This window comes from Zeugodacus cucurbitae, chromosome 2 (assembly GCF_028554725.1).
Source record: "Zeugodacus cucurbitae isolate PBARC_wt_2022May chromosome 2, idZeuCucr1.2, whole genome shotgun sequence".
In the NCBI taxonomy this organism is placed as follows: Eukaryota; Metazoa; Arthropoda; class Insecta; order Diptera; family Tephritidae; genus Zeugodacus; species Zeugodacus cucurbitae.
This window is the reverse complement of record NC_071667.1, coordinates 87,265,611-87,288,835: the sequence shown is the minus strand read 5'-3', so window position 1 is coordinate 87,288,835 and position 23,225 is coordinate 87,265,611. Positions and strand designations below refer to the sequence as shown.

General features: G+C 33.6%; 6 protein-coding genes across 9 annotated transcripts; 2 read left to right on the top strand and 4 right to left on the bottom strand.

The window, feature by feature from the left end:
- Positions 1 to 5,279: 5,279 nt before the first annotated feature.
- On the bottom strand, positions 5,280 to 11,655 carry LOC105214308 (N-terminal kinase-like protein). Of its 2 annotated transcripts, none has more exons than XM_011187653.3 (11): positions 10,698 to 11,655; positions 10,411 to 10,634; positions 10,018 to 10,344; positions 9,647 to 9,947; positions 9,298 to 9,569; positions 9,078 to 9,226; positions 8,854 to 9,018; positions 8,651 to 8,796; positions 8,455 to 8,583; positions 8,004 to 8,397; positions 5,280 to 7,922 (listed from the first exon to the last, which is right to left on the bottom strand). In XM_011187653.3, the coding sequence occupies exons 1-11, from the start codon at positions 11,073 to 11,075 to the stop codon at positions 7,795 to 7,797; spliced, it is 2,613 nt and encodes an 870-aa protein (XP_011185955.1). In that variant the 5' UTR covers positions 11,076 to 11,655; the 3' UTR covers positions 5,280 to 7,794. The 2 variants fall into 2 exon arrangements, with proteins under 2 accessions (XP_011185955.1, XP_011185959.1); XM_011187657.3 differs by having other exon boundaries at positions 8,455 to 8,574.
- Positions 11,656 to 11,884: 229 nt separating this feature from the next.
- LOC105214309 (GATOR complex protein WDR24) lies at positions 11,885 to 15,065 on the top strand. Of its 2 annotated transcripts, none has more exons than XR_008469930.1 (10): positions 11,885 to 12,162; positions 12,225 to 12,666; positions 12,717 to 12,828; positions 12,887 to 12,975; positions 13,047 to 13,376; positions 13,442 to 13,523; positions 13,575 to 13,727; positions 13,795 to 14,286; positions 14,376 to 14,544; positions 14,608 to 14,849. XR_008469930.1 is itself a non-coding variant. In XM_011187660.3 (10 exons), exons 1-10 carry the CDS (start codon positions 12,024 to 12,026, stop codon positions 14,962 to 14,964), a joined length of 2,382 nt encoding a protein of 793 aa, XP_011185962.1. In that variant the 5' UTR covers positions 11,886 to 12,023; the 3' UTR covers positions 14,965 to 15,065. The 2 variants fall into 2 exon arrangements, 1 of the variants encoding a protein (XP_011185962.1); XM_011187660.3 differs by having other exon boundaries at positions 11,886 to 12,162; positions 14,359 to 14,544; positions 14,608 to 15,065.
- Positions 15,035 to 17,219, bottom strand: LOC105214318 (probable glucosamine 6-phosphate N-acetyltransferase). 2 transcript variants are annotated; one of them, XM_011187672.3, is made up of 5 exons: positions 16,830 to 17,219; positions 16,342 to 16,552; positions 16,130 to 16,257; positions 16,004 to 16,065; positions 15,035 to 15,927 (listed from the first exon to the last, which is right to left on the bottom strand). In XM_011187672.3, exons 1-5 carry the CDS (start codon positions 16,845 to 16,847, stop codon positions 15,684 to 15,686), a joined length of 663 nt encoding a protein of 220 aa, XP_011185974.1. In that variant the 5' UTR covers positions 16,848 to 17,219; the 3' UTR covers positions 15,035 to 15,683. The 2 variants fall into 2 exon arrangements, with proteins under 2 accessions (XP_011185974.1, XP_054081125.1); XM_054225150.1 differs by lacking the exon at positions 16,830 to 17,219 and adding an exon at positions 16,758 to 16,823.
- Positions 17,220 to 17,610: 391 nt separating this feature from the next.
- LOC105214317 (complex I intermediate-associated protein 30, mitochondrial) lies at positions 17,611 to 19,168 on the bottom strand. The gene is made up of 3 exons (XM_011187669.3): positions 18,680 to 19,168; positions 18,346 to 18,531; positions 17,611 to 18,288 (listed from the first exon to the last, which is right to left on the bottom strand). Exons 1-3 carry the CDS (start codon positions 19,166 to 19,168, stop codon positions 18,058 to 18,060), a joined length of 906 nt encoding a protein of 301 aa, XP_011185971.1. The 3' UTR covers positions 17,611 to 18,057.
- A 188-nt stretch (positions 19,169 to 19,356) lies between these two features.
- On the top strand, positions 19,357 to 21,304 carry LOC105214316 (dehydrogenase/reductase SDR family protein 7-like). The gene is made up of 6 exons (XM_011187668.3): positions 19,357 to 19,611; positions 19,687 to 19,830; positions 19,894 to 20,113; positions 20,166 to 20,411; positions 20,469 to 20,707; positions 20,773 to 21,304. The coding sequence occupies exons 1-5, from the start codon at positions 19,441 to 19,443 to the stop codon at positions 20,690 to 20,692; spliced, it is 1,005 nt and encodes a 334-aa protein (XP_011185970.1). The 5' UTR covers positions 19,357 to 19,440; the 3' UTR covers positions 20,693 to 20,707; positions 20,773 to 21,304.
- Positions 20,937 to 22,913, bottom strand: LOC105214315 (probable cardiolipin synthase (CMP-forming)). Its single transcript, XM_011187667.2, has 5 exons — positions 22,669 to 22,913; positions 21,984 to 22,576; positions 21,701 to 21,916; positions 21,496 to 21,631; positions 20,937 to 21,432 (listed from the first exon to the last, which is right to left on the bottom strand). Exons 2-5 carry the CDS (start codon positions 22,494 to 22,496, stop codon positions 21,311 to 21,313), a joined length of 987 nt encoding a protein of 328 aa, XP_011185969.1. The 5' UTR covers positions 22,497 to 22,576; positions 22,669 to 22,913; the 3' UTR covers positions 20,937 to 21,310.
- Positions 22,914 to 23,225: the final 312 nt, after the last annotated feature.

Here is a 23,225-nt window from a genome sequence, read left to right as displayed (position 1 = left end):
CATATATACATATATTAAAGCGAAGAAGTTTTTTTTTATTTTTTCAAAACATGATTAATACTAATAAACTATCGTAGTCTCGCAAGTATTGTTGTATCCATTGACGACTTAGTTGCAAGCTTGGTTAATGAGCGGGATATCTCAACAAAACATGGTACATGTGATACAAATAGTATACGGGAGTAAAAAAAAGTACAGGTAGAGAAAAGTTAAGTGTTTTATGGTATAATGACTTCAACGAAGTCAACGAATTTGAAACATATTTTCCTAAATATTGGCATTTGATCGAAAATGCCTCCTTATACACATGTAGCTACGTTATAATTTCTTCACTCCTATTGCAAGTAAACTGATATCACACATGAACTTAAAACTTTCTTAATTGTATATTATATGGATATACGTACATACATAACTATAAACATACTTATAAACATATGTTATATAAACATAAATGTTAATTTTTATTATTTACTCGTCTACATACAAACACACATACACGAAAATATTTAACTACATACTCGTATGAATATCAGTCGTTTGCATTGTTGATTTGCGGTTATTGGGGAATGCCAGCCAAATCGCCACATACATGTTGGTGAGTCATTTGAACAATTTTTATTCTTTTTTGAAAATTTAATGTGTAGTAATAAATGCAGTACATAAAAATGTGAATATGAATTCACAAATTAAGTAAAACATTCAAGGATAAACCCGACGTCTTTACAGAGGCAATTTGCGCTAGCAAACTAAAATTTTTGAATAATATACAATCTGTCTCTCTTCGAAATAAAAAACCCGTTTTGTTCCAAATAATTTGTGCTGAAAATCCGTCAAACCATGATTTGAAAATTATTCTAATTGTCTTTCCGGTATTATCATTAGTTAGTTGGTTTTATGAGTAGTAGGCCAAGTTTTGAATTTATTACAGAGTTGTTATTTTATCCTTCGGACTAAAAAATCGTGTTTTTTGAGTTATGACAATATTCATGTAAATGTCACCTACATTAGACAGCAACAACAACATGCCAACAATGATTGTCACAGTCTACTCAGCAAATGCATTTACTAACTTAGCCAAACAAGTACCCACAGTCTACGTCCAATGCCTAGAAGTATTCGAGTATTTATCATAAAATAAGGCACATTGCTCTTTTAGGACTTCAAATTAGTACCGCTAGTCATTCGCCCTTGCAATGCCAATTGTACAATGCCACGAATTTATCGAATACAAGCAATATTGTACATACATATGTATGTATGTATGTATACGTCGTCAAAAGCGTCGAACAATGCGATCGTATACAACACAAAGGAATTGAAGTTTCAAAGCTGCCCAGGTGTTGCGTTATCTACACTGCATGTTTTACTAGATACTATTTGTGTCGATTTACTTGTAAGTATGGATGTGATTCATCACACGAGTCAGGGAATTATGGGTTTACAACCAACATTTTCAGACTGATATCTAATTAGGCAGAAAAACATCAGACTTATACCAATTATTCAATGAGTTTTTGATATATTTTTTGAACCGATATGTTTTTTATCGAAATGTTACAATATACTATTTGCTTGTAAGGAAAAAGGCAATAGGCTGACTAATTGGCTTTTTGTTCCTTATAGTTTTAAAATGGTTTATAACTCCTTTAATTTATAACAGAAACGCATAGATAGATAACGCGATTCTCTCTGCGATATTTCATATAGTTCTGTGCAACATATTGTGATGGTACAAATACCATACAACTACAGTGAAACTTCCCTAACTCGAACTTCTATAACTTCCTTCCCTAATTCGAATTTCTATAACTCGAAGTTCTCCTTAACTCGAACTTTTGAAGTGGCAATAGAAGGCAACTTGCATACAAATTTCCTTCCATAAATCGAACTTATTGGTCAGGGCATAATACAAAATTTAAAATTTCTTTTCGAGGTAGAATTTTAAAAGAGTCCCTATATATCTTATAGAAGCGAACAAAAAGTATTATATTACACTTATGAATTGCATAAATCATGTAAGAAAGGCATGGGATACAGACGTCAAGAGCCAAACAATTGCAAACTGCAACAAACAAAATTCAAAATACATGTTTTAACGAATGAATATAAAACTTTTTGCGATTTAAATAAATAAAACTTTGTATAAATCTATATTTTACTGCTTTTTTTTTGAAAAATTATATTTTTTAATGAAAATTCTATAACTTGAAGTATCTCTAACTCGAGGTGATTCGAGTTAGAGAAGTTCCACTTTATTTTATTTTGTTTTTGCATCAGAATGTCACAATTCCCTTTTAATATTTGCGCTGCTGTGCGAGATGAACAAGGCTGGAATGAAAATGTATTCTGTCTTATCTAACTTTAGCTGGCACTTCTATTTAAATTAAAAAATAATATTGCTTTATAATATTTTTTTATTTATATTTTCAGCCTTTTAATTTTTATTTTGTTTGATTAGTACTTATTTATAGCCACTTCAATGAATTATTCTTCTTCGCAGTCTTGCATTTTATTTACTACATATGTATGTACTATTATATATTAAAATTGTGTTAATTATTTTAAAGTTTTAAGCAGAAATGAAAATACAAATAATTACGATGAAAATTGTGAGATATATATTTATACATATATATGTATATAAAAGTCTTCAGATTATTTATTGTATGCGTGACTGTATGTATATGGAGAACTCAAATGGTTAAATAAAAGAACCATTCGAAATAATACCCCAGCGTTAAATTGCTATATAATAAAAGGTTAAATATATTTCTAAGTAAAAAAGACAAAAAAGATAAAAAAGATTTGTCGAAATTGATAGCAATTATTTTGAATATTTCGCTCGCTTGAAGACGTTTTAATAGTACTCATAATGGAGAAATGCTTCCTCATATTGCTAAGAGGAACATTACAAAATTGCTATATATGAGATACGTTATTTTGCTTGTGCTCCATTTGCTTTATTTTCCAACCAGTAATAAAAAACAAATAACAAACAAAATTCGTATAATGTTTATAGTTTTGTGGAGTCCCATTTTCAACTCACTTTCTTGGTGTAAATGTTCATACTTGCCGAATTAGTCGATTTCCCCTCAATTGGCTGCGCGTTAAAATCTCATTCAATACTAAGATTCTGTTTCTATAGATTGATGCAATAAACAAATTACCTAGATCATATGCATTATTCCATCCATGCTATTCCTGCAACTATTGATAGATCGGGTGGGTCGTTTGTATCATGTTGGAGTACCTAAAGAGTACCCACTATTATGCGATAGTGGACCAACTCTGTATGTCATCGGCTTATTATAACCAGACCATTGTTTGGCTAGGTCAACGATAGTAGTCAATAATTACTACACCATCGTTAATGAACTGAGGCAAGCGTTCGTCTTTATATTGGTTATTGTTTTTCATTATTAGTAACAGTGGGAATATGAATCAAATATACATACATATGTGATAAATTTCAAGTTTATTTTAATTAAATGAAAACCATACAAAATAAAGAGATCTGTATACATATATAGATAATAAGAGATCATAAATATATAAAGCAAACTTTTTTTGGTTTTATATGATTACAGTTAAGGTATAATCCATCTAGTACTTTATTGACAGAAGGATTGCAGTACTCTTTTGTCATGCAGAATTCGATAAAGTTATCAGATGTAGTATACATTTTACACGCCGTCGTATTCGCAATTTTCGAAGGGATAGATAAAATATATCTAGGGGATGCTATATGGTACGTAAAGAATATTAAAACTCTATATAATATTGTATGTACATTTATTATTATTGAAGACCAAATGTGCTATTTATGTGTCCATTGCTGTATATCCAAAGGTACTGCTTATACATTTCGTCGATTTTTTATATTATAAGTTTATTTATAAATAATTATATATATTCAATACAAATTAAACAGACTTTGATTAAAAAATATTCATAATATACAAGTAAGGAAGTGCTACGTTCGGATGTAACCGAACATTTTATACTCTCGCAATTAATTTATTAATTTTATTAACATAACAATTTTTCCTATATATTCGACATAAAGTCCACTAGAATAACGACACGATTTCTACACCGATTGCACTCATTTTCGCCACCAAACTAAATTGTATCAACGAATTTTCTTATCTTCTTATTCTTTTAAAAAAAACCTATTATTAGGTATGCCACCTATTATTAAGCTATGGGACGTAATGTCCCGACAGAGGCACATTATTAGTACACAAATATTATTTCTGAATTTCTATAAAATATCTGAGAGATTTTTCAATATTTTCGATTAAAAATTATTATAAGGCATAGAGGTCTTCATATGCAGTATCTAGGGCATTGAAGAGTTGTATTCCGATTTCGACCGTTTTTAGATGAACGAATCCACACCTCCAACGTACAAAGATATCCCCATTGGTTATTGATTTATATATTGTGAAGTGATCGAATCAAATGGAATCCATAACATCAGGGTGTGAAAAGAATATTATATAGTATACCAAATTTGTAGTTGGTCGAGTAGTTCCTGAGATATGGGAGATGGGCACTGCCACAGCCATAGCCATTTCCCATGATTTCTCAGATATGCCCAGCAACTAGATCATGTAGAACAAATTTTCCGGTATAATCATGCTGGGCACTATGTAGTGCCAAAATCGTAGACGTTGTGCGGGTAAAAAAATGCAGCGTTAGCGAGCGAACAACATGTGGAAAATTTAACATTGGACTTTGTGTCATGGGTTTTGCCAACTACCATACCAAACCATAACTGTATTGTCATTAAATTTATTTTTTCTTACTTAAAACTTCAATAAAAAGTCTTATAACAAGATTTCTCGGTGATATTACTTCAAAACGAATAGCAAAAAAAAAAAAACAGTACCCTAGACGATCCACGGTTACCATATGGTAACGCTGGCTTTTCACATTTTTTGGAAAAGTTACATAATGAATCGTAATACGGACTTAATTTTCGTGCTCAGGAGGTCAAAATACATACACTGCTGGACAAAAGTCACCTTTTCATTTGCCATTAACATGGTTTGATAAGCGACCATCCCCATAAAACATTGAAAACCCTTGTATGTTGCTTGTATTCCCAACTGGAACTGCAATTCATTTGATTTTGGTATTAGTATAAAATTAACATAACTTATAATACACATTTCTTGTGGACAAAAGTCACCGTCATATTATATAAAATTTTATTTATACGCGATTTAAATATATTCCAATATAATTTAATTTTACTGTTATATTTAATAACTTCTTTTATGCGTTTCTGAATTGAATAAACATATTTTTTATAAGCTCATAACTTATTTTCACCCATTTTTCCAGAAGGATTTGTTTTAGTCCATTTTTTAATTTAATGTTAGGTTGTCGTTGTCTTGCTGAAAGTAAGTCTCAATTCCGAGTTCTTGATCGCCTTTCTTCAAATTTTTTTTTAGAATATTCAAATAAAGTGTTTTTTCCAATATTTCATCAATAAACACAAGTTTCATCTGCTCCCTGCAGACATACACCCCCTCACAAAAACTGCAGCACCCCCGTATTTACTACTGGATGAATATTTTTTTCTGACAATTCTTCACCCTTTTTTCGGCTAAATCCTAAGATATGACTTGTAAAAACAAAATTGGTTTCATTGGAGGAGATAACATTCTTCCAAAACTCCGTCAACATGTTCAAGTAATCCTTAGCGACTAAAAGTCGCTTTGATACGTCCACCCTACTAATGACACGTTTTCTACGACAAAATCGGGTATTGTAACCAGCACTATTTAGCACTCTACGAACAGTGCGAGAGTGAACAACTGTATCTGTCTCTTCGTTGAGGATTGCATCTATATCTGGCGATAGAGTTTTAGGATATTTTTCCTATCATCCCCTTTTCCTGTTCTGAAAAGCCCATTTCTTGGCTTATATTCACAATATGGGTATCTTTTAAAACTATTTATTATACCAATCATTGCGGTGTGAAGCCGCATAAAAATATTTTTTTCAAATATGCCGCTTTTTCAAATATTTCTCGTATTTTATTATGGTGTTTAGAATGATCAGGATTATTTTATACTCGTTATACTCGTTTTTTCCTGATTTTTACTAATTTTTAATAACACACGGAGATTCAAAGCTTTTTATACAAATAACTGTACTTAATTGAAACAGATTATTTTAAAAGTAAAAATATTACTTGATACCGAGTATAAAAGTTAGTTAGTATGCCCAACTCATTTTTATTAATCTTATATTTTTAGTAAAAGATAAGTAGAAGTGAATGACTTGTAACTTGTTGAAATATGAGCTTTAAACATAAAATGGTTGTTTTTGTAAATAAAGCAATTCATAAAACAAGTGATTTTAGGATAAAATACAATAATATTGATTATATATTAAAAGAATAAAAAAAATTTGAGTTGCATATATTTTTTGGTTTTACTTGCTCTTTAAATCTCATAGTGGCCATCAGTGTAAGTGTACTTAATTTCACCAAAATCTGAAACGAAAAAAGTTCTGGGCTGTACCGGGTTAAATAAGTAATGTAGTAGACTACAAAAAATATACATATATAATGTTAGTCCAATTGGCTACAATTTAGGAAATTGGAATCCGAGCTCATTCATTATCACATTCTATTTAGACAAAACGAGATTCCAGCAAATTACATGTACATGCACAAGTACGCGCACGCAAGTATTATGGGAGGTATATTCTGGAGTGAAGCCAACTAAAAAAAGGAAAATACAAATAACAATTCCAAGAGTGTGAATTTCTACTCATTGAAACTTTTAGTATCTTTCATTGCGTGCCTATTATTGCTGTCTCTAACAAGTTTCCATACAATCGATTGTTCAATGAAATTCTTATAAAAAATAAATGATAAGGAAATCATAATCAAGAATCAATCAAAATGATAATAATTAGCAAACGAACCCCAAATGGAATGATAATAAGTGAAACGCTAACACATACTAATTTATGGATTATGAATCGAAATTTGTTACGCTCATTATATTTAGTTAAAAAATTCAATGAACTGCACGAAGACAAAGTACTTTTCAACAGCAATGATTTCAATTATTACAATACATTATATACAATAAAATCTATTGTTGAGGTATAAGTACTAATGTAGTATAATTTGAAATTCGCATCTAGCTACTTTTAGGTTTTATTCGTTTATGTGGATATTAGTTTGCAAAAGGTAAAAATATGAGCTCACAATATAGGTTGGTGCACGTAAGTTTAAACAATAGTGATATTTTATGAATACATAAATATTATTTTGCAAGTGTATGTGCGGTATTCTTTGCACAATTGTTAATAAGACTTGAAAAAGCATTTACAAATTACGATTGCACCTTAACAAATATGCCTAAATATTGTATTTCTACGTTAGGTTTACATTTATTAGAGATTTTAAATCATAAATATTTTATACTGAACTTTTCGATATTTTTTACAATTTTTGTTTTTGTTTTTCTTTTTCTGTTTTTGATATTTAATATATAAAAAATCTTTCAATATTTCGTATATATGTACCTATAAAATTACAATTTTCTCTTGCATTTCAACAACTGCACGTTTGGTTTTGTGCAAATCCAACTACGCACATATAATTAAATCGATTCTTATCGCCATTTCATAAATTAGTAAACAAATGTATACACCACAAATGCATATGACTTCTTTGTAAATCATAAATGCACTCCACTCAAACAGGTATGAATATCATTGAAAACACTTCCCTTTAGTGATAAAATAAAAATGTACATCTTAAAGCTTTTTGGCACCCAATTTCATCGGGCCACTTGTACGTTGCGCTCGCCGCGCCTCTAACTCACGTTGCCTCTGTAATTTTTTCTCTTCGCGTTTTCTACGCGCCTCGTCCAACTTGGTATTTCCTAAACATATAATAAATAAATTAGACATGTGTTGATTCTTCCGGTAATTTATTGAAAACCCTACGGTTTTATTGTACCTACCGGTCAGCTGTTCATCAACAGGTTCAAATTCACCATCAGCCCATGAATCGCTGTTCCAATTTGCATTCGAATTCGTTGAGTTATTTATATGTGGTGGACTGACATTGTTGCAATTCGAAAACACTGTTGTTGTTGTCGTTTGCGTAATAGATATGTTTGAAATATCTTTCGGTCGCAAGTCAAGCGCATGCTGATTTCCCCTCGATGGTGATGTCGCTGAATGAGTGTTTAGTTTAGCCAGTGGTTCGATAAGTTCATTCAGTTGATGTTGGAGCAATTGTTGTTGATGCGGGCGTGCTATTGGCGTGCACAATTGCTCATCCAGGGAGTGCGCTGATTGTCTTGAATGTGATGGCTGTGAATGTTCCTCCTGTTCTTCCTCTTCTTCTTCTCCCTTTAATGTATTCAAGTTTTAAATTATATATTCTCAATTTTCAAATTATTAACCTACCGGTTCTTCTTCTAAGCTACCCCACTCTTCGTTATCCCAACCGTCGCGCACTTCGTTGAGCGCATTCGATGCATTCAATTGACCATTGTTGGAAGTGCCAGCCAATGGACTACTAGGGTCCTGTGATGTCTAACCGAAAATAGTGGTATTCACTGAATAAATATTCAAAGATATATTAGCTGTAGAATTTTCTTACGTCCATTTCGCCCCAATTTTCGTTATCCCAGTCGTTATTACCATAGTCTGAGGCAGACGCTGATGTATCGTTGCTTTCATGTTCTAGTGATGTCATAGAGGTGACACTGGATGTCGTCGTTGATAAGCTACTACTCGAAGGTTGCTCTAAAAAATTCACTGTCTATATCAAATGAATATTCAAAACAAATGTAATCAACATACCCAAAGATGCAGGTTTAGAAAGATTTCGTCCAGTTAAGGGTGGACGCGGACGTGAAGAATCACTTTGGCTGCGATAGAACTTAGCTGTGACGGCTGTAACAGCCCAACCCGCCCATGTAGCTGCCGCATTGCCGATCGATGGCGTAGCGGTATGAACATCAGCTTCTGAAATTTCATAAGTCCAATATCATTATAGACAACTTTTATCCTTTCCTTTTACTAACCCATAGTTTCACGCAGGCTTGGGTCCTCTGATACTTTTTCCAATTTACCCAAAAAACCACGTATCGTTTTGAAAGCAGGATCACGCACAGTCTTTTCTGGATCAACAGTAAGCGAACACAAAGATGGGAGTACCCTGTTTGCCACTTCACTAATTAATTTAAAATTTTATTGTAACTTAAAAAAAAGTTTCCATTATGAAAATAATTAAGTATGCCTTACCTTAGCAGGAAGTATTGTTGTGTGGCAGCCAGAGCAAGCACGCCAGCCACTCGTGCTGGAGGAAATGGATCACGCATAGCCCGTATAAAAGCTGAAACCAAAACGCGTTGCCGCACCTGTGGATGTAAGTGTGGGGCGATTTTTCCCAAACACACAGTTGTATTGGTGCGTATGCCACCCTGATCATCGCGTGCCTGTAAACGCGCAAAATGTCGTAGCACCTCAACATTCAAATTGTTGTAGTTCAGCTTAGGGGCCAGATGAATGATGGACTAATATATATAACAATATATAACAATTTAATTCAATTTTAATTTTACTCGTATATAAAGTATTATCTCTTTATTACCTTTACAGTTTGCTCTCTTATAGTAGCATTTGTATCCAAAAAGCCATGAGCGACTTGTGGAAAAATTTGATCATTCACTACCTGCGGTTGTAAATGTGCTATAAACAATTCTAATTGTTGTAATAAGCGGGAACGTGTCACACGATCTGTGGAAGCAAAGAGTTTCACTACACAGGGAACAATGCGTTTTTGGTACTCAGCTTCATCGAGCAATTTTCCGAGCTTAAACATTGGTGCTAGCACAGCTGATCCTGCATCACCATACTCATATGCTGTAATAAGCTGCGGAAGGATTTTATGTCTGCAAATCATGAATATTTGGAAGCATTAAATGAAAAAAAAAATTACATATGATAAATAATAACAATTACTTGCAAACGTTATCGGGAAAATTATCTAAATGTATAGTTAAACCACTAAAGAAACGATTTTTCTCAGCCTTGTCTTTAATTTGTATCTCCTCAAGAAAAAGTAGAGAATCAACTAAATCGTTTTTAAAGAAGCCTCCTGGTTTGCGACATCTTGTTATAATATCCGCTGGGTTCGGCCGATTTGAAGGCGATGCGCCTACCAATTCACAATATAGGGTTTGCAACGATTTTGGTATATTATCAATGTCTTTAAGATTTGAACGCATTTTCAAAGGTCCATTGAAAGACTCCCAAACCAAACATCCCAAGCCCCACATATCTACAGAGCTGAAAGTTAGATATATTAATAGATATGTTTGAATACAATATAGGGTAACATATATAATTGCTTACCATTTTGTAGCTGCTTTCAATTTGCTCTGATCGTTCTTTTCCGGTGGATCATAAACCTCTAGAGCGGGTGGCACTTTAAACGGTGGCATAGGATTCCCATCCGCTGGCGACACGTATTCCAAACTACCAAGTTTCCATTCGCCAGACGAATTTACAAATACCGACCAAACACAAACATTGTTATGCCTTAGGTTACCATCATTGTTAAGGAATGAAAGTGCACGCTTGGTGTTTAAAAATATTACTCATATTAAAGTTGTAATCATGAATATGTAATGCATACTTACTGTGATTTGAAAGACCCCCCACGCTAAATATAAATCTTTTTGGGGGCCATGAGATGCTAACTTCTCAATGTGGGTACCCAAAGCTTCAACTGCTTCTGTGGCAATATATAGTGTTTTTTCTGTTTCTAATGAGTCCAGGTACTGTAGAATGCTTGGGTGTCTTAAAGTCTTTAGTCGTTTCAAGGCTGCTTTTGCTAATTCACATTTTGCATCTGATCCGCTTCGTATATCATAAACGAAAACCGAGACTTCCTCTTGTGTGCCCTTACGCTTTGCTTTGTGTAATGTCCAAATGGAGCGTGACTCTAAACCGGGCACTTCTTCGCCGATATCATATGGAAAATCTTTCGTCGAGTCGCGCGAGAAGAACGACCACATTTTCGATCTTCGGCTGAATATTTTGTTGATGTTGTTGAGGACAGTATGTCACACAGAAACAAATAAAATGGATGCACCTTAAAGATGCTTTACAATAGTTAAAATACTACTTATCAGTAACTGTAAAGGTGTTTTAAACAAGCTACTTATGATGTTTTTGAATCAATATGTGCCAGGTGTTTGTTAGCAGGTAACCTAGAACATTTACTATTAGTTTCACAACCACGTCTCACTTTCAAAAAATATTTTTACTTCAATTCACTTCGTTTATCTAACAATTTTGTTTAATTCTTTTTACTTTCACTTTTTATTTCTTCATAATCTGTTTTAGTTCTGAACACAGCAGTATGGAAACTTTAATATCTCCTACAATTTTCCTGCACACTTGCACATTAATATTATGGGTTCTCGCTCATATTTTCAATTTAAAGATATATCAAGTTGAATATTATATTTACACTTTTCATAGTTTACACCAATTGTTGAAAATTTATTGTATATTTAAATCACTGTCTCAATAAAATTAACTTTTCTCCTGACGTAGCGATATGATTATTTTTTTTTACTAGGAAAGTTATCTGTTGACGTTTCCTGTACTTACATACAGAGTTGTGTTTTTTAAGTCGATCGAGTAAAATAGCCTAATGTATTCAAATGGTAAATCTATATTTAAATTTGAAATCGTGTAATTACTAGATATGATAAAATTTCTTAATGTATTATAAACATCCATATCCGAGCCCTAGCCATGTTTACTAAAAATTCTTTTAATTTGTAGTCGTACCTAATTCTATGGAAATACAATTAAAGCGAGAGTATTCTGATAAGAAACGTCAAAAGTTGTTTAATATCGACCATATGTTGTGATAAATTTCCTTTACTGATTTGTTCGGATAAATTAGAATTTTTCATTTAAATAAGTAGAACGTGAAATTTTATTCTATAATCATGCAGAACGTTCAGGACTGGCGCGATCGTGGCGCTGAGGATGCCAATACCATTTCCATGCGCATTTGCCAGGAGGGACATGCAAATGCATTGGCCCTGAATAGGGAATGCAATCAAATAGCAGTTGCAGGACGAAGTCGTATGTAAAATATTTCCAGATATTTTGAAAATACCTCGAGCTAAAATATATTTTTCAATCAGTTTTAAAGGTTTATGCTATTTATAGCGATGGGTTTACAGAAGTTTGCAATATGCGCGGTGGTAAAAATCAAAATCTTAGCTGCTCGTCTAATGACGTAGCATGGAACTCCTTGGATAGTAATATATTGGCAACCGCTGCCACAAATGGTGTAGTATCCGTATGGGATCTTAGCCGCTTCGGACAAAAGAAACAATTACACGTTTATAATGAGCATGAACGTACTGCCCACACTGTTGCCTTTGACATTCACGATCCTCACATACTCGTATCTGGTTCTCAAGACGGTACAATTAAGCAGTTCGATATACGCAATGAGAAGTCATCCTATACATACTATAGTAATTCAGAATCTGTGCGTGATGTAAAGTTTAGTCCACATATGCAATATGTGATATCGGCGGTTTCAGAAAACGGGACCGTTCAGTTGTGGGACTTGCGAAAGTAAGAATTATATTATTTAGAGCATTAATATTTATTGACAATATTTTTAGAGGCGACAAAAGTATTCTTCAGTTTACAGCCCATAGCGGACCGGTTTATACTTGTGATTGGCATCCAACCAAAAACTGGTTGGCCACTGGCAGCCGTGATAAACAAATAAAAGTAGGAATAAACTGTTATTTATTTATATTATAATTTTTATTCATGTTCTTCAATTTAGATTTGGAATATGGATGGGAAAGCATCACTGGAGCATACAATTCATACCATTGCAGTCGTAGGCAGGGTGAAGTGGCGGCCTGACCGAACGTAAGGAATATGATATCATCGTCGGTAATTTGTTTTAAAGTCTTGATACTTTCATATTTGCCTAAACTCAGTTATCACATTGCAAGTTGTGCATTAGTAGTCGATTATAGCATTCATATTTGGGATATTCGTCGTCCATATATACCATTTGCCTCCTTCAATGATCATACAAATGTAACTACTGGCATCGCTTGGAAGGGTGACAATTCTCAGCTCTTACTTTCGACCAGTAAAGACTCCACTATTTATCGACATGCATTTAAAGACGCATCCCGACCAGCATTAAAAGCAAATGCACAAGGCGCTAGTTTGGGTCATCGTGGAGATATTTCCTTCGCGCGAAAAATTAAGTTAACACCTAGTGAGGCTATTACACAAGGGTCTAAAATCAATTCATTCGTGTAAGGAAACTCTTTTAATTATTATATTACTCGCATTTTGAATTCATTTTATTTTATAATCGCAGAAATCGCCGAAGGCCCACTAACACTGAAGAGCAATTCCATTTAGCTCAATCAAATGTTTGCCAGTTTCTTCTTAAGCCATCGGTAAACATATAAACAAACAATAAAAAATAATAACCATTATTATATCTTTAGTACACCGGATATTCAGTGGAGGAGGAAGTTACACATTTGAAGGAACATGAATGCTTCATTGGTTGCGCTAGAGAGCTAATTCTGAGCGGTAGAAAGTTAACAGATATGTGTGAACAAAATGCAATTGTTACAAAAAAATATGGAAAGCACAATGTATGTTCCTCATGTATTTTCATCTGCTTCTAATTTGTAACGTGATTTAATCCCACACAATATATAGGCAACCACATTGTGGACATTTATCAAGGTTTTATATGGATCCACGGAATTCAGTAAACAAAAGTACGATATACATCGCAACTCTTTTTCTAATCAAAAAAGTGCACAATCCTTACGTCGCCCCGCCCAAATAGTAAACGTTCACGAAGCGCTTCAGTGGGATGGTAAACAAAATAATGACAATGTTGACAATGACGACATTGCAAATACTGTTTTGCATCTGGATATCGATTCGTCTCACGGTGTTGTAGGAGTAGGTTTGGGAAATATGAAACATAACTATCCTCCATTCGGTTCTGTGATTCTCTCCGAAACACAAATACTTAATGAAATAACATTTGACAACTTTGATCTGCTAAGAGAAGGCTTCATATACGTTGGGCCACCAGATTTCTCAAAAATGCATTCTCATCAAGAAACCGCGTTGCATCATGATGTGCAAGCGGCACGCCCACAATTAGATTTAAAGGCCGAATGTAAGGAAAACCCACCAGTAAGTTGCTATTATATACCTATTTATATTTGTATAAATAAATATGTAGAATATATATTTATTTATTCATAGACGTCCAATATTTCAAGTATTCTCAAGGTAAATTCGACGCCCGCCATACCGATTTGGGAGCCACATCAATTTGTTGCGGAATCAATAATGCTGCAAGGTGATGTTGGTGATGTACAAACAAGTATTTCGATATTGATTGCGATGGGTGAGGCACGAAAACTGCTCCAAATCGATGATACACTCGTTGTAAGTATACCTTCTGAAGTTTCAGATAGATTCAAAGACAAATAAAAATCAATTTGCCAATAGGAAACATGGTTTCAGACATATATCGATCAACTGCATCGCTATCAGCTCTGGAATGAAGCATGTAAGGTAATGAATCTTTCTTGGCTTCGTCCAGTTCGTGAGCTGAACCAACAATCCACCTCAGTGCACACAAATTGTGGTGAATGTGGGCGCCCTTTGGGCAGCAGTGTGGGATGGTACTGTCAGAAATGCAAATCAATGCAGTCATCAAAGTGTTCCGTTTGTGGTCTCATCGTGCGTGGCCTTTATGCGTGGTGTCAAGGATGCTCGCATGGTGGTCATTTAGAACATATTATGGATTATTTTGGCAATCACTTTAAATGTCCGAAATGTGGTCACTTGTGTGAATACAATTAGTATTTTCGAATGTGAATATCACTTTTACTTACATACCCGTATTGATAAGAATAAATACTAAATAAATAAATAAATTTTCAAATTATATTTTCATTATAATATATGGATGTGAACATTTCAACATTGGCTAACTGAAACTCGTTAGTTATTTACTGGTTACATTTACTTATTTTATAAATGTACTTTTAAATGGCAATATAACCACTACCTTTCAATTTCAGCCGTGTTTGCAAGTAAAAATCAAAATCAAATCATAGGTTAAACGAAATATACAAGCAATGTTTGCATTAACGTATTTAATAAAATTAAGAAAAGAAAAATTATTAATTTAAATGTATGCCTTTTCTGATGTTACTATGTATGCAGTAAACATCAGTTGCAAGGCACCACCGACTACCAGCACCGCTATCAAAGCGCTTCAAAAATGCTTGCAAAATTCACTTCATCTTCAAAGCGTTTTGTAATAAATCAGAAATTTATGCTCACAACAGAAAAGAAAAATTAACTGAAATAAAGAGACCATCTTAATGATCAGCCGAAAATAAGGAATATCTAAAGTTGTTAACAGTTTAAAACCCATAAATTTTGGGGATAGAGTTACTAACTTCAAATCTTATTTTTTTCGTCTGTTATAACAAATTACTCAGTTTTTTTTCTCGTATGCTAAATGTTGTAAGAAATTACAATTTCGATTTAACAGCAGTACTGGTGGCTAATTGTCAAGAGGAAAAATCGAGGCTCACAGTTTGACTGACGTTGTTAGCATCGTTACCATCTAACATGGTGTTGTTATGTCGCACAGCAAATGGCACCTCATCGTAACGTATTGTCATTGAATTAGCGTTTCCGGGAATTAGGACATAGCCAAGAGATTCGTAGAATTTAATTAACTTATCTTTGCAGTCTAGGGACATTTTATAACAGCCTATATGTTGAGCCAATAGACTGACAGTTACCACAATACTAAGCAGCAAATTGTTAAAAAGAAATTCTCAATTATTACTTTTATTTAAAATATGTATACTATGAAGATACTCACAGTTTGCCCAACTGTTTGCCGCGGTAATTGTCATTAACAACAACATCCTCTAAACGTCCCCGCTGTAAATAATATATAAAATGTCACAAGTTTCAACAATTTAGTAATTTTCAGTTTCTTTCTTACAATGGCACAATTGTGTATAAATTTTCGTTCAACAATTAAAGAAGCAGCCCCGATTATTTCATTCTTTCGCGTATCCTCAACAACTGTGACATAGTAATCTCCACTGGCTTTCATCTGAGAGAACCGTGCTATGTGAAAGATACGTTTTATCAATGGCGAATCAAATTAAATCAATTTCATCAGTTATAATTATTTCGAATACTATTACATACTTAAAAATTGTGTCCGTGTAACATGTCCCACTTCGGTCAATTGTGACAGCAGTTGCAGGAATCCCCGGTCGTAGTCACCATCTTTAAGTGGTCGTACTTTAAGCCAATTTTCGCCTGGATATGCGGCTGATATGAATGGTTCGAATTTGGCCGGACTTTCATGGAAGTTTAGTTTCAACAAAATATTTGGGTCATAAAGGTAAGTTTCTTGCTATAAAGGAATTTACAATATAACTGTATACATTTAATAAATACTAACAGTTTCTGCACATTCATATATATATATATATATATATATATATTAAAATGATGAATGTAACTTTTTAATTGTCTTATTTGACGTGACGGTATGAAATGCCAAAATATATACAGTTTTCTTACCATCCTTCTGAATATATAAATTTCGGCAAAGGTACCTGTTTTTTATACTTTTTATTATGCTTTAAATTAACTTTTACTTTAAGCATTCCCCTGATATTTACTCGTACCTCACTGCAGCGAACCATCTTATCTCATTGGTAATAGGACAGCTTCCGCAAACACAATACTATTGACTTTTTAAGTGTGCAAGCTGCCAACACAGCAAAAGGGCGAAAGTTAAATGAAGTTGGTAAAATGTCTTAAAGGTGTCACAAGCTACTAAAATTTTGAACAATGTTTGGTACAGTGAAATCAGGTTTTGTTTCTCCTTTTTGTATTAAACAAACTACGTCAACAATATTTCCTCCCAGTTATACGTTAAAAATAATACGCTCTAAGTATCACTAGTTGAATGCAAGTTTTCCAACCTGTTGTACAAGTATAAAATGATCACAGAAATGCAACCGGTTTTCTCACCTAAGACGTTATTCTTTAGCAGTAGCGAGAAGCCTATATTATAAACTACATATGTACATATGTATGTAGCTATGGTAGTAAATTCCCTAACAATAAACAACTATCTCTTATTAATATACACATGTGTACAAAATACAAATTAGTGTAAATATACATAACATTGTCATCCGTAGCATTTAAAAATAATTGTTAATAACAGATAAATAACAAAACCTAATGGAACAATTTGGCTAATTAGTAGAAGTTTAATACATAATAAATGGTTCATATTTCGGAGGGACTCCTTAAAAATCAGACGGAGATTTGACATTGACTAGGAACGAACTTTTTTCATTGCTCCTGTTTAGGCTAATCACAATGGAGGGTTTGAGCTCTACTTAAAAGCTGTATCACAGCGATTGCCCAATTCAAAATTATATATGAAATACTTACCATGTTGTCTTTTTTATCCAAGTTGAGTGCAGCAACGGCAAAGGTTCCACGTGGCCTTCACTTTAACAAAATAAAAAACACCTACTTAAATATACACTCACCACAGAGCAACTAAAAGGTATACGTTTGCGGTGGTTTGCAAATATTTATCGCAAATGTTATATTAAAACAGCTAATTGAAAAAGGCGATCAATAAGAATTTTAATGCAATACAAAAACTGAAAGTGTAAACAATAACTCAGGGTTGATTTTTAGAGTATGTAAATATTACATTGCACAATTTTATAACAAAATCATGAATTAAGATCACTTTCATAATTGGTTTAGTATGACAAATATATACTAATGTAAGGTCGATTATTTGCTTAATAAATTACATAACAACCAAGTTGCATTGGAGGATCAATGTGCCTTGATAACAACGTGTAATGTGATTCCAAAATGTGTTTAGGTCGCAACAATGTACTTATCAGTTTTGTACATTTCATATGCGAATTCTTCGCGGTGATTGGGATCGAATTCCAACCCTATATACTCTATTTCTAATTGGAAGGGACCATCCATATTATTTTTTGCACCCACTGAAAATCCAAAATGGGTTACACGATCTAAACGAATTGGTCCTTGCCTATCTTGTATTCGGCCTTTTGATGATAGAAAGAATTTCGAAAAGGGAATCTGAAAAGGGTTTAAATAAATTTGGGCACACAATCTGTATTCATATTTTTATATTACCTTAACCAGTTGCCAATGGGGGCCACCACGCGTAAAAAGAACGTAGTGATATACATCATTCCACTGTAAATCAAAATACCCTTCAGTGTGAAGATTTATAAGGTAGCTACGTCCATCACCACGTACTTTCATTACTAGAGTATTATATTGCGTCCAGTCATAAGTTGACTCACGCTTGAAAGACCGCTGCAGGAATCATATAAAATGGCTATTAATACAAAAGTATGCCTAAATATGGGTCGTACATGAAAAAAATATATTGGCGATTGAATTAACACTTCACCATGCCAGTATTTAGTGACTGGAATATAAAACATTTGCTATATTGCCTTACCCGCACTCGCTTTGTTCGAATATTCGCATAGCCACTTCGCTTTACAATACCATCCTTTATATGTTCAGAATTTACATTGCCATGAAATAAACCAGCGCCTGCTGAGCTCAATTCCAGTTTTGCTGAACTTTTGCCCTCCCTGTGATCAGCATCCGTTGTCACAACCCACGTATCCAGAGCACTTTCGTTTTTAAAATTGAAAACCACGTCCGTTTCACCAGGACGATAAACTAGTATTGGGTCACATTCTAATTTTTCTTTCATTTCATCTTTCCATAGTTGTATCTCTTTTTTTAGTTCACGAAAACCTTCCACAATTAGTGCCTTTCTGGAAGGCAGCGGAACCTTACTTTTATAACCGGATTTCTTCTCTTTCTCCCAAAACGTTGAACGGATGGCCGTGGTGTGTATGAAACAAGTAGAAAGAACTTCTTTGATTTGAAGTATGCTGTTAGTACCTCGAAGTGTACACAACCTGAGTACATTCATCTTATATACCTATTTTGGCAATTTCTACTGAAAACTTCTAAATTCCCTTTACGATTACTATAAATTATTTCATGTCAAAATCAGCTGTTGTACCCCAAACATGCACGAAATGAACCAGTGATAAAATAAACTATTGACATTAGTTTTAAAGATGTAAGGCAAAACAAAAAAATATTTGACATTGATCGATCAAAGTGCGTTGGGGAAAATCATAAAGTAAAAATTATATTCCTGATAAAAATCATTTGCGTATCCGGAAAAAAATTAAAAGTATGGGTTTGGACGAAGTAGGAAAATGCGTTGCTCCAGGACATAGTGGGGAATGGAATTCACTGTATTTTATCCTAGGCGTAATTTTAATGCCAGTTGCTTTGCCTTTTGTTCTGATGAAATATTTTTATCGACTCCGAATTAAAAGATACCGCAATGAATTAGCTGAAAAGGCATGTACATACATTCTTATGTATTAAAAATCAGTTACGTATTATTAAAAGTATCTATGTATGTATATGTTATAGGTTGTACTGATAACTGGGGCAAGCTCTGGTTTGGGAGAATCTTTGGCACATACATTTTACAAAGCCGGCTGCAAAATAATAATAGCAGCAAGACGAATTGAGGAATTGGAACGCGTTAAAAAAGATTTACTAGCCTTAGATGTGGTAATTGCTTTCGTGTCTATACGATTTAGGCGTAAATATTTTATACAATCTTCTTAATAATAGGGCACCGTTACATTTCCTCCAGTTATCATACCTTTGGACTTGGCCGAATTAAAGGATATTCCCATTTTCGCTCAAAAAGCATTAGATGTTCACAATCAAATTGATATACTTATTAACAATGGTGGTATAAGTGTTCGAGCAACAGCTCTTTCCTCTGCTGTGGACGTTGATTTAAAATTGATGGTCGTCAATTACTTTGGCTCAGTAGCTTTGACTAAAGGTAATATAAGCACAATATTTTGGTTAGTACACTGTGTTTAATAAAAAAATAGCTATATTACCATCAATGTTAAAGCGGAAAAATGGACATATTTGTTTCATAAGTTCAGTACAAGGAAAATTTGCTCTACCTTATCGTTCGGCGTATTCTGCTTCCAAACATGCTTTGCAAGCATTTTCGGACTCTCTGCGTTCAGAGGTAGCTAACAAGGGAGTTCATGTGACATGCATAAGTCCAGGATACATACGCACACAACTGTCTATGAATGCATTGACGGCTAGTGGAGAAACTTATGGAAGTAAGTGTATCAAAGACAAATAACATTAATTAAATGTCCTAATACATATTTTGGTAGAAATGGATAAGACAACAAGTTCTGGAATGCGTCCAGAAAAAGTAGCTAATCGTATTTTACATGCAATTTTATGCAAAGAAAAAGATATAATGATCTCAGATTTACAAGCGAAATTTGCATATTACGCTCGATATATATGGCCATCCTTTTACTTTTGGATAATCGAAAAACGCGCACTGAGACTGGAAAGAGAGGAAGTTGCTGAGCAAAAGAAAGAAAAATGAGCAGGCGGAATATCTGTAAACGCAAAAAATTTTGTTAAAAAATTAATATAATAAATGTTGATCATTTTTATTTACTGTAGCACCGAAATATATTATTGAACAACAACTGTGGAGGAGGGGTTAGAGTAGTGTCCTAAAACTTTATTTGATTTCAAATAAGACTAAAACGCACACCACAGACATCAGGAGCAAAGCTATACGCGTCATTAAAATATATGTAAAATAAATCTGACAACATCCAATATAACAGTTTTTAATTCAACATTTTAATAATAGGTTTATATGTTCATACATATATACACAAATCAGTTATACATTTTGAAAAGCTTGATTTCTCTTAAATAACTATACAAAATAATTACCACTTAAAGTCAGTATTCAAGTCCTTGAATTGAATAATATAGTACAAACGAATATAAAATATTTTCTTATGTAAATGAAAGCTTACCAATTTACTGCACTCTAGCCCTTATCGCAGATTGTTGTAAATTTTTAAGTCTTATTTACTTTTATACAGATTTTGCTAAATTTATAAGGCGGTGTAGCCATGGCAGCAGACATAGGTTTATTTTAATGTTTAGAGTTTGGTCATAATAAACTCCACAGGTATATTATTCTCTATGTATTCTTAGTTTGTTTTCTGATTATCTTAAATGTATTTTTGTTTAAAATATAACTCAAAGCTGCGGCTACAGTTGTAGCTCCAGTTAAATACCACAGTCCAAGCAACGCGGGATGGTCTGCAATAAAGTTGTGCTTAAGGAATTAAAAAATATAACAAGCTATGGTACTATATAACTTACCAATGTAATTCCATATAGGAGCACCCAAGCTGATACCAATTGTTGCTAATTGCACACCAGTATTGATTTTGCTAATAAGTGTAGGCTCCAACTGCGCCGTCACATATGTCGCATCAAAATAACGAGTAATTGTTTTCTATATGATAAAATAGGTTTTATGTGAATATAATATTCCTAATATTCCTCTTCTAAATACTAAACTAACCGGTGGTGGTAAGCTAATATAGCGTATGACGAAACCAGCTGCAAGAAGGAAGACATCGCGAAATAGAACAGTGCCAGCTAACCACCAAGGCAACAATTCTCCAAGTCCCATTGAAATAACTAATGATCCGATTAGTAATTTATCTGCCATCGGATCTAGGAACGAACCCGCTTTACTTGCTTGATTTGGCCACCTTCTAGCTATTTGTCCATCCAACTTAAAAATCAAAATTCATTCAACACTTACCATATATCTAAACTCTTCTTTATATGTTATCCCTTACCAAATCTGTTATTCCTGCTACTATCAGTAATCCCATTGCCGTTCCATAATTCTGTTGCACTACGATGTATCCAATGTAAGGTGACAAAATTGCTCGTCCCACGGTTAACATATTCGGTATGGTTAGTACATTTTCCCGCTCAATAACCTCCTCCATTCTTTCCCGTACTTTGTGAATATCCTCAACGAGCACATTTTTACGTTCTATAAAACTTTCACGTTTTTTGTCTATTACATCTTGAAGTATATGACGACCTTGTAACGTTCGCAAATGCAAAGACCTCTTTTTGGAATCGGCATACTGACGTAGTCTTGCGATATCCCAGTTTCGATGTTGGTTAAAGTCAAGGAAGGAGATGCGTATGAACCCTGTTGCTGCGGCATATCGGTTTAAACAGTTAACACCATTTGCTGGCGGTCCAGCTGTACTTAAACCTATTACCAAATCCGTGATGTTTTTACTTAGACCATTGCGGGTGCATTGCACCTGTCGGAAAATCGTTGCGGGTAGCATATTGGCAAACAGTGCTACTTAGCCGTACGTAAAATTGACAAAGTTGTGGAAAAATATGAGTATATAACCTAATTGCAGACCTAAAAAACGTAAATGATGTTTTAAAATAAATATAACTTAATGCAAATATAATTAAACACAACACAACTGTTACGTTGTACCCGGCACGTACTCTGACTATAGATAACAGGCATGTGTTTTGCACACTCATCATAATTTAATAATACTCCTTTCTACCAAACAAAACATGTTTTTATAGGAAATTCCATAATTTTTTTGAAGTAGGAAATATAGTTGCTGTTAAAAATAAACAAAAAGATACTCAAAATTGATAAAATTAGACAACACAAGAATCTTCCAATGTGATTTCGATAATTTTATTCTTCCTACTCCACATTTTCGCGATCTTTGCGTAATTACACATTTCCTTTTGAGTATGCTACATGGTTGCATGCATGGGATGATAGATTTAAAGATTACGCCACACTTTTACATTTATTTTTTTTAGGTTTACGTTTGACAGCTGTTACGTCATAAATATTTGGAAACCATATAAACAAACCGATTTGTCAAATTAATCACAGTAAAACTAAATGTACAAAACGTATCAGACATTAGACCATTAATTTATATAACGCATAATTATTATCGCATTCGCATATAACTTTTACAATCGTAGGAAAATATTAGGGTATGACTCCTTCGTTTTTGGTAACTCTTCACAGAAAA